The sequence below is a fragment of the Cygnus olor genome, chromosome 4, assembly GCF_009769625.2.
Source record: "Cygnus olor isolate bCygOlo1 chromosome 4, bCygOlo1.pri.v2, whole genome shotgun sequence".
Taxonomy (NCBI): Eukaryota; Metazoa; Chordata; class Aves; order Anseriformes; family Anatidae; genus Cygnus; species Cygnus olor.
Window position 1 is genome coordinate 45,617,629 of NC_049172.1, and position 12,451 is coordinate 45,630,079.

At 42.7% G+C, this 12,451-nt stretch overlaps 1 protein-coding gene across 14 annotated transcripts in view; it reads left to right on the forward strand.

Moving 5' to 3' along the window:
- The window catches only part of ARHGAP24 (Rho GTPase activating protein 24), a 193,144-nt gene extending 182,102 nt beyond the window's left edge, over positions 1–11,042 (forward strand). For all 14 annotated transcript variants that reach the window (XM_040556727.1, XM_040556726.1, XM_040556734.1 and 11 more), the window contains 5 exons: positions 493–625; positions 4,501–4,574; positions 5,186–5,307; positions 8,129–9,197; positions 10,312–11,042. In XM_040556727.1, coding sequence (XP_040412661.1) covers positions 493–625; positions 4,501–4,574; positions 5,186–5,307; positions 8,129–9,197; positions 10,312–10,555 — 1,642 coding nt within the window. In that variant the 3' untranslated portion in view covers positions 10,556–11,042. The remainder of the gene's footprint in view (positions 1–492; positions 626–4,500; positions 4,575–5,185; positions 5,308–8,128; positions 9,198–10,311) is intronic.
- Positions 11,043–12,451: the final 1,409 nt, after the last annotated feature.

Sequence of the window (12,451 nt, forward strand, 5' to 3'; positions counted from 1 at the left end):
TTTAGAAGTTGCTTGCTTAATGCTCCTATCAAAGGAGGCAGTGATACAGTGGAACTGAGACATGCTGGGGATGTTTTGGGAGCTAGAGTCACCTCTGCTAGGGGAATAATCCCCACTGTGTAAATATAATGCCTGGCTGCTGCCTTGGATCAGAATGAAATGCGTCTTGCAGTTAAGCCAGACTTTGCACGACTGGTGTGAGATGCCTGTAAATGACAGCTGGGATCTCAACACCTATGTCTGCAAATCGGGCCCAATTTGTAATTATTTATAATAATACATCGACAGAGTTGATGGACTCTTGTTTGCAGGTACCCTTCTAAGTTCTTTATAGGACAATAAAACTAAAACCAGATTACGGATATGATCTATAAATATATATAATGCTGACAGTAAAATCTGGGATGACAATCAAAATGTTAAGCAGCTTTTGGCCTGTAAGTTGCATTCTCCTGGTTCACACTGAGGACCTACTGTATTCCAACCCAACAGCAATACAGATGTGCACACAGTGGCGTCGCTGCTGAAGCTGTACCTAAGGGAACTCCCAGAGCCAGTCATACCATACGCAAAATATGAAGATTTTCTTTCCTGTGCCAAAATGCTCAGCAAGGAGGAAGAAACGGTGAGTTTGCACTTTGAGTAGTATGATGAATTAAAAGGTTAGCGAGTTACAATTTTGAGAAAGAGACAGGGTGCTGATTACCTATCCTAATTTAAGGTGTGCTTGAATTAATTGACGCCATCTTTGTATGAAAGTTGTTGCTACCGATGTGTTTGGAAGTCTGAATTAAAACACAAGATACCCTTTGCTGTGTTTATTCCATGTCACCAAAACCAGTTCAAATGAACATCACTGTGGTCAGTAACTTCCAGCTTGCATGGAAGACACTTTGTTTTCTTTCGATGGATCATTATCCTGAACTGTAAGAGGTCGGGTTTTAGGAGCTGCTGTTCAACTCTTGCGAAAAAATGAGGGGTAAGCATTTTAGGATGACACATTTCTTCTAAGCATTTTAAGATGACACATTTTACTAACTTTTGCTTAAAGACCAAAGGACTCTATTCATTGCCTATCATTAAATCAGAAGGCATCATAAAGATGTCTGAAGTAGGCCACCTTCCAAAAATTCTTTACATTTGCATAACATAGTATCTGATAGAACACCTATTTTGTTCATCTATGTGCCCTGCAGTGGCATAGGGTACTGTATATTAGTCTGAAGAAGTACTAAATGAAATTAAGTGCTTGATTTTACATTGTTCTGTGTGTTTATGGGTATTCAAGTCAGCCAGATATTTTTTCCCCCAAGGAAATATAAATCGGCTCATTCTTTTGATTGCAGTCTTTTCCTCTAACTTTCTAAGGTTATTCTTTCTGTTTAATTGCATTTTGACATTTCAAATACTGCTAGAACTGGACCCTTCCACAGAATCACAGAACCATCTAGGTTGGAAGAGACCTCCAAGATCACCTAGTCCAACCTCGGACCCAGCACTAACAAGTCCTCCACTAAACCATATCACTAAGCTCTACATCTAAACATCTTTTAAAGACCTCCAGGGATGGTGACTCAGCCACTTCCCTGGGCAGCCCATTCCAATGCCTAACAACCCTTTCGGTAAAGAAGTTCTTCCTAATATCCAACCTAAATCTCCCCTGGCGCAACTTTAGCCCATTCCCCCTCGTCCTGTCACCAGGCACGTGGGAGAATAGACCAACCCCCACCTCGCTACAGCCTCCTTTAAGGTACCTGTAGAGAACGAAAAGGTCGCCTCAAGCCTCCTCTTCTCCACGCTGAACAGTCCCAGCTCCCTCAGCCGCTCCTCGTGAGACTTGTTCTCCAGACCCCTCAACAGCTTCGTCACCCTTCTCTGGACTCGCTCGAGCACCTCCATGTCCTTCTTGTAGCAAGGGGCCCAAAACTGAACACAGTACTCGAGGTGCGGCCTCACCAGAGCCGAGTACAGGGGGACAATCACTCCCCTAGCCCTGCTGGCCACACTGTTTCTTATGCAAGCCAGGATGCTGTTGGCCTTCCTGGCCACCTGAGCACACTGCTGGCTCATATTCAGCTAACTATCAACCAAGACTCCCAGGTCCTTCTCTGCCAGGCAGCTTTCCAGCCACTCATCTCCCAGCCTGTAGCGCTGCTTGGGGTGGTTGTGCCCCAGGTGCAGGACCCGGCACTTGGCCTTGTTGAACTTCATACAGTTGGCCTCAGCCCATCGGTCCAGCCTATCCAGATCCTCCTGCAGAGCCTTCCTACCCTCAAGCAGATCAACACGTGCACCTAACTTGGTGTCTGTCATTTGCAAACTTACTGAGGGTGCACTCGATCAGATCACTCATCCAGATCATTGATAAAGATATTAAAGAGAACTGGCCCTAGTACTGAGCCCTGGGGGACTCCACTAGCGACTGGCCTCCAACCGGATTTAACTCCATTCACCACGACTCTTTGGGCCCAGCTATCCAGCCAGATTTTAACCCAACGAAGCGTACGCCAGTCCAAGCCATGAGCAGCCAGTTTCTTGAGGAGAATGCTGTGGGAAACGGTGTCAAAAGCCTTACTGAAATCCAGGTAGACCACATCCACAGCCTTTCCCTTGTCCACTAAGCACGTCACTTTGTCACAGAAGGAGATCAGGTTTGTCAAGCAGGACCTGCCTTTCATAAACCCATGTTGACTGGGCCGGATCGCCTGCTTGCCCTGCAAGTGCCGCGTGATGACACTCAAGATAATCTGCTCCATGAGCTTCCCCGGCACCAAAGTCAGACTGACAGGCCTATAGTTTTCCAGGTCCACCCTCCGGCCCTTCTTGTAGATGGGCGTCACATTTGCTAGCCACCAGTTGATTGGGACCTCCCCTGATAGCCAGGGGACTGCTGATAAATGATGAAAAGCGACTTGGCCAGCTCTTCCGTCAGTTCTCTCAGTACCCTCGGGTGGATCCCATCCAGCCCCATCAACTTGCATATATCTAAGTGCTGTAGATGTACAGATGTTCCCCTCCCTAACCCTCCAATTAATTGAGAGGAGTATGAGTCCCTCCTTTCTGAGGGGCCCTCTCTTTCTGAGCCTTCATTTAATGCCTGCCAAAAGCAGAGGTGGTAATTGCTCCCCTCTAATGGGATGGGGGGAAGAAAGGTCTTTGGAAACCATCTTCTCTGGTCCTGATCTCTTAAACCCTCTGAATGCAGGCTGGGTGCTTGGCTAGCCTTTACAGCTCAGGGTCAGCTGCTTGCAAAAGGTGGGAGCAGACCTTTCAGCTGGTTTGATTTTACTTGCTCTTTGCACAAGTTATGGCAGGGGATCCTCAGAGCTTGGTTTAAGTTGCAGCTATCTGCTTTGCATCTGTTTTTTATGTCTGTAACTACCGATAGCTCCAACGTAAAGGCACCTGACAGTGCTGCAGTTTGCCACTGCATGGTTTATGCAGTGATATTCATTCTTATATTTTCATTCATTTGATACTAGTTTACTTCAGAGTGTATTTTTGTAGTTGGTTTGCAACTATGCCGTGAAGCATTTTCACAATTATATTTTGAAATCAAAAATCAAATCACAGTGGCCTTGTGGTGCTGGAGTTGGTACTGGCAGCGTGCAGTAATCAGCACTACAGAAAATGAGCCTTTTCAATCCTGTTTTTAGTGGCTTAGCAATCCAGCTGTAAAACTGACTAGGTTTTCAGTTCATCTTTCTCCATATAGAAGTTAAAAGAGTAGTCACTGTTAAAGGAAAGAGCTGTGCATTTTTTCTTAGCCTACAAGTAGCAAACTCATGTGCTGTTGTGGTCTGTCCATCTTGAATGGCATTTTGTTCATAATGTACTGTAATTCAGACCTCATGGATGTTGGCAAAGCACCAAAATGCCATACTGAACAAGAGTTTAAAGGCACTGGTTGGCAAGGACCATAGCCAGGGGCTTTTTCCACAGAGCACAGAAATTACTGTGTGCAGTTCTGCTCATCACATTCCCAAGGTGGGCACAAACTGGAATAGCTGTTTATTAGTCTGATTCTAGTATGGACCAGAACTAAGTTCATATATATATATATATATGTGTATATATATATATATATATATATATATATATATAGTTTGTCATCTGAAAACACCAACTAATTCAAACCAGAACTGTTCCTCGAAGCCTCAGCCTTCTTATCATAAGGAGGAGGAAGGAGGAATGGAGCTGCTGGTGGTCAAAATAAGAAAGAGCGAAGGCAGAGGGCAAGATGGGATGAAACCAAGTCAGTTATATATGTATGCATTTTTATCCAGAGTTAATCCTTGTTAGCAAAATATAGCCTTCTCACCTCAAAATGAGTTCTACAAGCCGTTTCCAATGGTAACGTGTATAGCATTTGTCTTACTACTGCAGTTTCAGTGATGTGTTTATTGTCTTGTAATTGGAATTGCTGACATTTTCTCAGTCTCTGTAGCAAAATACTAAGAAAACTCTGCCTCCCCACTGTGTTTTAAACCGCATATATAGGGCCTGAAAGAATTGGTGAAGCAAGTAAAGAGCCTGCCAGCTGTCAATTATAATCTACTGAAATACATCTGTAGGTAAGTACTCTTGCAAGAATATAAGAAAGGCAGAAGTAAATATATACCGTCTGCTTCATAGGACCCTGGTTTTCCCATTTCTAGCTACAGTTACTGGCCTTAGCTCTGCACTCCTGAAGCATGGTGTCATTGAAAACTGCACACGTCTGGTAGAACAGTTGTGTGGAAACATATAAGATCTTAAAAACAAGTCTTCAAGAGTTGCAATTTGTGAACTTAAAGGAAGTTCCCAGCATTCAAAAAAAAAAACAAAAAAAAAGAAAGAAAAAAAAAGACAATGAGTATAAACTTAAACCGTTATAAAAATTAATTAGTTGTTTGCATTTTGAAGATATTTTATGAGTCAAATAATTGATTGAATATGCTGGAGAAAGTCACCATCTTCAAGAGAGTTATCTTAAAGTTAGTACAGAGTGAGATTTATTTTTTTATCGATGTATAGTTTTCAAAAAAAATTAAGAAGCTGAGGAGAATAGCCTTGAGCTTTCATGATATTCCATGAGGATATGGAATGGAATACTTCAACAGTGTTAAGAAACTATCATACATTGTGATTGTTTTTCTTTCCTCCCTTTTTAAATGTTCCTCAAAGGCATTTTTATTTCACACAGATTCCTTGATGAAGTCCAGTCTTATTCAGGTGTAAACAAAATGAGCGTGCAGAATCTGGCTACTGTTTTTGGCCCCAACATCCTTCGCCCTAAAGTGGAAGATCCTTTGACTATCATGGAGGGTGAGTTGACTGTAAATAACCTAAGGTAGAAAGAAGGGATATCTTTAGATTTACAAACAGTACGTACCAGTCTGTGCTGTATGAACAGTAAATTCTATATATTTGTCTCTACGGACACAGTGTTCTTCAGTGGGTTAAATCTTGCAAGATATTGTAAAAGTGACTGACATTTACAGCATTGCAAACAGATTTTGCATTAAATTCTGCTGCCTTGGCAACTTAATTAAAAATGTACTTTTCCTCTAAACACTTGCTGCAGATACGGCATGTTCTTATTCAGCACATGTGGTAGAGGTGCAGTTAATATTTCACCTGCAGTTTTTAAGGATAAAGTTGGTGCAGGTTCATACTGCAGTGACCCATGTAGAATCCCCCAGAAGGCAGAGAAGTATTGCACGCCTTCTTACACAACAGTGATCAAATGGCTGCATTCTGTTATTTACAGCAGCATCTAGCTGTAACGTTTTGCTGTGATTAGAACTAATATCACTGTCACAGTAAGATTTTTTTTTTAAACCTTATGGTTTTCATTCTCCTTAAATTACATGGTGCCTTTTCTCCCTCCAACCACTAGTTTCTTAGTATTTATGATTTGCATAACTTTCTCAGAAATTAGGGCTGTACACTGACCTTGCACTGACAGTTTTACCAAAATTCAAAAAGGTAGTTTGTGATTGGTTTATTTGGGAGTGTGTGGATTTATTTTTTTCTTTGAATTGGATGATTTTCCTCTTTCCAGATATAATAATTCCCTATAGACTTTATTTACTTTTTTTTTTCTTTCTTTCTTCTGAGGTCCTGTATTTCCTCCTCCTTCCATTTGTCAACACAACTGTGTTGCTGAAGACAGAAACATGGTGTTTCCAAATCATGTAACAAAAGTGGTGAATACCCAGGGCAGCTGAACAGTATTCTGAACAGTAGCTTAAACAAGCCAGAAAGCTTTCTAATTTGGAAAGGGTTTTTAGTTGCCATCTGCACTGTCATGTCTGGGTTCTCATTGTCACAGGGAATGGTTTGATCATGCAATTGGCTCGAAAGGCTTTGCAGGGGCAGGTGTCCAATTTACATGCACATTTGCTGTGACTGTGCATGAGTATCATCAATCTCTGCAGCTCCAAGTACCCTTAAAATTGCATTTGTGGCTTACCCTTCGTTTCTGTAGATACTTCTCTCAAATCCATCATGACCATCGGACATTGGGGTGCAGAGATAAGCTTCACAGTGTCCTTGAAGCCCTAGTTTAGGCATCTTACATCATCTCCCCATGGGAGATGGGAAATCCTGTTGGGATGGGAGAAGGAGTTAGCCACTCATTTAATAACTGGGAAAAAAAAAGGTATCTTCTGGTTCTGTATTTTTTCAGAACTGGCTGCTGAGAGGAGTTTTTTGTTTAAGTTTGAGCAAGAAAGATGTTTTAAGTGGGTGGAAACGAAATACTGTTTTTGCAATGACTGAAGAAATTTCTCCATCCTGCTTCTCAACAGCCTAAATGGTGGTGGCTGCTGTAGAAGATGGCACGGTTACTATACTCACTGAAGGGAAATAATTTTTTATTTTTTTTACTCATGAGAAACAGCTTTACTTAAACAGATTTATGACTTCTCCTTAGGTATATTCTTTAAGATTTGACATGAGATGGTGCTGATGTACAGTTAGGCTGCACATAGTTAAATATACAGGAACTTTTAAGAGAGACTGCACATTGAACAGTGCAGCTGTGTTCTGAAGGAATACAGCTACACCTGACAGGGGAATTACTAAGTGAATTTTCCTGCTGCATGATTCCTCTAATGCATGATATTGCCTTAGCAAACAAACACACAAAAACACTAAAAAACTGTTTTCAAGTACCTGCCTGATTTGTCTCTTAGTAGTTGTATTTTAAAAGGCTAGGTTATAAAGATATTCCAAGTATTCCAAAGCAGTTGATATTGCACAGTGGGAAGCGACTGATTAAAAGAGCACGGCCTACCTCTGAAAGCTCTGCAGGAGTTTAAAAATGGGATGGTTGTTCTAACTACCTTGACCTTGTTCCTGAAAGATTCTTAATAGTCCTTAACGAGGTTCAGTTTAAAGAAATAACAGTTGCACGTCTTTATTATCCCAAGTCCAGTTATAAATGGTAGCATGTAAACTGAAGTGCAGCCAAGTGGTGTGCACACCAAGGGGTCATTGGAGATGCAGTCATTTATTAAAGCAAGTAGCAAGCTGTGGTTCTATATAAGTTCCTTACCATGCCATAACGTGACAGTCTCCTGCTTGCATCTAGTCTCACTGCGTACTGGTTAAAGGCATTCACATGAAATAAACTCCATCACATTATTGCGGTTTTGCTCCAGAAGACTGACTCTTCTGTGTTGCAGCAATGTGAATCCCTCGCCTGCCGCCTTTCTGTTAATCTACTACATGAAAGTGCTTGGCCAGAATGGGACTTTGGTTTTAAGTGATTTCCACATTGAAACACATCACTTAAAATGGCATTATTCTTTACTACTCATTAGCTCCTTCTGTGGTCTTCTTGGGATGCAATAACTGGCACAGTAATAGCTCCTTTGCAAAAATTGTGGTTGTTTGGGGGTCTGTGAGGTGTGCTGGCTTGTTTTGATGGAAAGAAGAGGTGGTGCTCATCTGGCCTGCTGGCCAGATGAATTTCAGGCATGTTGTATAGATTCAGGGTGTCATACAGATGGACATACTAAGTAAATGTTTGTGTAAATTGATTTTTTGCTAAGTATTTGTGGAATTTGACCCATAAAGTGCATTTATGCTCTAAATAAAACAGGTCATTAATAACCACGTGCTTGGTGCCTTCTTTCAGGTACGGTAGTAGTCCAGCAGCTGATGTCAGTGATGATAAGCAAGCATGAAGAGCTGTTTCCCAAGGATGCAGACCCTGAGATGGGACCTGAGGTGTGCAACAATAACAATGAAATGCCAAAGAAAGCAATAGTGGGGCAGTTGCAGAACAAAGAGAATAACAACACCAAGGAGACAGCAGTGAGGCGCTGCTCCTGGGATAAACCTGAGTCTCCCCAAAGGGGAAGCGTGGACAATGAATCTCCGACCGCTCAGCCAGGCAGCAAGACAAATAGCCCCAGGAACAGCATCCAGAAATTAGATGTCACCAGAAGCCCACCGCTCATGGTGAAAAAAAATCCGGCTTTTAATAAAGGCAGTGGCATAGTCACCAACGGGTCATTCAGCAGCTCTGTGGAGGGCCAAGAGAAGAGCCAGACCTTACCCAACTGCACCCTGCAGAGCAGGAGAACGTCATCCCTGAAAGGAGCGGTGACTAAGATGGGCACACAGAGCATGCAGAACGGTGGTGTGCGGATGGGTGTTTCTAGCACTGACGGGCTCACCACCACCCTCAACAACCGGGCTGCGGGCTGGGCGCCCAATGGCTATGTCACGCTGAGGGACAACAAGCAAAAGGAGTCAGTCAGCGAGTCAGGTCAGCACAACAGGCTCTCCACCTATGACAACGTCCACCAGCAGTTCTCCATGGTGAACTCTGATGACAAACAGAGTGTGGACAGTGCTACCTGGTCAACGTCATCTTGTGAAATATCCCTCCCCGAGCACTCCACCTCCTGTCGTTCATCCACCACCACCTGCCCAGAGCAGGACTTCTTTGCGGGTAACTTTGAAGACTCTGTGCTGGATGGACCACCAAATGAAGACCTGTCCAACCCGGGTGACTATGAGAACAAAAGTGACCGAAGGAGCGTGGGGGGCCACAGCAGCCGGGCCACCAGCAGCAGTGACAACAGCGAAACATTTGTGGCCAACAGTACTAACAATCACAGTGCTCTCCACAGCCTGGTGTCCAGCTTGAAGCAAGAGATGACCAAACAAAAAATAGAGTATGAGACAAGGTTAAAGAGGTAAGATGGTTTGGCTCTGCCATCTGATTGGCTCTTGCAGAGAAAAGAAGTGCCCTCTCTTACGGGTTGCTAAAAATCTGCACTAGCTGCAATCGCTGCATGCTCTGCACTGAGTTTGCTGGCATATGGAATTGCTTTTCCGGTATCATGATCCGATTGGGTTTGTTTCAGAGCAACTGTTTGCCTCTGTTGCAACACACTACACTGCACCAGAAATAGAGCCAGAACCTTAGGAGTTTGTGTGGAATCTGGCTGACAAAATCAGTAGGCTCTTGCAATGATTTCATTACTCAATGTCTGTCCTCCAGAGACTGAGGTGCAACTGGGCATCACCTTTCAGTGAAATCAGTCTTGCATTACTCCACCTGTAAATTTTGGGACTGGGAGACTGTTCTAACCTCTCTCCAGAGTCCCTGTTCCTAGTCAGACAGTGCTACATCTGGGAGTTACCTCTGCTCACAGTCCCATTTCTGCACTGCTGCTTTGCCTGAGTCTTTCCTTCAAAGCTCAGGCCTGTTAAAGAAGACATGGGGGAGCCATGTCTTTGTGTACAGGTAGTGCACAGTCTTCTCAAACACAAGGTCAGTAGGGTAGATATAATGATAAATAGATCAAAAATAGGGTAACTTTTTAGGACAAAAAATAAGCCAGGTTGATCGCAGGGTTTTTTGTTTGTTTTCTGAATTGTCAATCTGTATTTATAAATACAGATACAGTAGATAAATCAACTGACAAACCTGAGTTGCAAAATAAAGGCATTCGGGGAGTTGCTCTGACCTTTTACATTAAATTAGTGCAACTACAGTGGGAGCTGGGAGTCAACACTTTCAGAAGTAAAAGGCTTACTGGAGAATTACATGAAGCTGTTTGCCACTGTGCACTGTAACCAGTGGCTGCCATCATGTATTTTCTAAACGAGCTATGGAGGAGAGAGTGCCCTATGAGAAGGGATCATTGATGAAGACATAGTTTGTAGATACACCTCTTGGAAATTCAATCTAAGCTTTGTAATTGAAAAGGCAAATGCATGAGTTTGTGGTGGTGTGCATTTCTGCACAAGTGAATGAAAGGAGTGCTGTTCAGGAGCTGTTTGCTTTTATTTCGGTTTCTGCAGCTTGGAGCAGAGAAATCTCACCTTGGAGACTGAATTGATGGCCCTACACGAAGAGCTGGATCAAGAGCGGAAGAAGTTCACGATGGTAGAAATCAAAATGCGTAATGCAGAACGGGCCAAAGAAGATGCAGAGAAGAGGAATGACATGCTGCAGAAGGAAATGGAGCAGTTTTTCTCCACTTTTGGAGAACTTACAGTAGAGCCTCGCAGACCAGAAAGAGGCAACACCATCTGGATCCAGTGAGCATTGGAGGCTTGGACTGTGGGACCTCAGGGAAGGGCTTGGGGGTATTACACTGCATCAGGTGGCTGGTCACCTGTCTGAGGCTAGTACTCAACATAATGTTATAAATCCTTGAAGGAGGAAATCATAGACATTAACCATTCATATCTACAGCGTGTACTTATCAAGTTATGCTCTTTGAATGCTTCATAAGACTACTGTCAAGTGTTACAACTGGATATGTGTATATAAATTTAAAAAAAAAGAATCACCTTAGAGAGCAAGAGATGTATCTCAAGAAATATTTTAATGCAAGTCTTGTATTTAAACTGGTAAATTGAAATGTTGTTGCAATCAAGCTTTATATCAAGGCTTTTCTCCCTTGCACTTAACATAATAAGCTATTTTTGGCATTGTGTTACCATCAGCTTATTTTGTATATCAAATGTTGTTTTTATGTTTTGTTTTGTTCCCCCCTCTAGCTGGGGAGTGAAGATAAACAGATACGTTAAGGTATGTGTGCCGATGGTTAACCCTTTGCGTCGTTTTTAAAAAAGACAGCAGGATGAGAAACAGCAGTAAGCTGTGGGTAACAAATGTACTGATTTAACAAAATTTCCACCTGGCTAGAAATTACCAGAGCACCCATATCAAACACCCCGTAAGGATATCAGGCCACTGAAATCAGTTAGTGTTGAAAGGTGCTTGTATGGGAGGAAATGTGGTTAGTGAAGAGTAAGAAGTTGGAAGAGGGGAAAAGGGAATGTAAGGGGAAGTTAGTCGAAGATATGGCTAGCGCTTTTTGGGGTACCCTAACACAGCCCTGCGCCTGATCACTGCAGCTCAGAGCAGGAATGTAAACCATTTGCTCTGGCCACATTTACATCTGTCTTACCTCAGCATCCTGGGTGAAAGGAGCCTTTCCTGTAGTGCATGCAAACAGACAGGTGGAGTGGGTGAACAGGACATTTGGACAGCCTTAGTAATGTGATGGATGCTGAACAAAACACAAAACCACACAACTGATGAGCAGAATAGAAATTACCAGGGCTTGTATCAGAAGCAGCAAATAAGGAAGAAAACACACAGACTTTAACCACCCGTATTTACAGTGCACTTCAGCAATTTACACTGTCGGAGATGCATTACAACTGTGAAAGCAGCCAGGCTCATAGCGTCACCAAGGAAACACCCAGAGGGAACAGTGTGGAGCCTAACAGCATGCAGACTGCCAATGAAAAAATCCAAAGTTGTGCTGTAAATGAATAACCTATTTGGCATCTTTACATATAGTAAGTATGACCGGTATTTTCTATACCATGCTAAAGATTTTTTTTTGGTTCTTAACTTTGTGTTTAGGGCTGCGAGTTGTATTTTTAGAGGGTTGTTGAAACATTTTGGCTTCCCTCTAGTGTCACTGAAATGTATTACAGTTATTTTCAAACTCCAGTTGAGAAAGAACTCTAAATGTAGCCTCAAAGAGGGTACAGTGTCCATGGCTGTACCATGGACGTTAGACAAATATTAATTAGACGTGGGAAGCAAATACGAGGTCCACGTTTCAGAGAAATAACAACTGGGAGTGGAGCATTCCACTTGGCGCTTGCGGATGCATTGTTTGTGTTATCTGAGGTTCAGAGGCTCCAGTCAGGGTGCCTGTTGTGCTAATTACTGTAAACAAGTCTAGTGCACATCCAGTCTGTATGCAAATAAGAACAACTCAGGAAGAGACCAGGGTAAGAGGAAGTAGAATGTTTTGCATTGGCTAGCAGCAATCATGAAAAGTCCGTGCAATGGTAAGAGAAGGAAACATTACCACGTTAATTACATCTGTGTTACCAAAGCCTTGGTATCATATGCAGTAAGCCTCAAAGTCAATTCAGAATTTATGTAGAATCTGAAATCTGTTGGCATGAC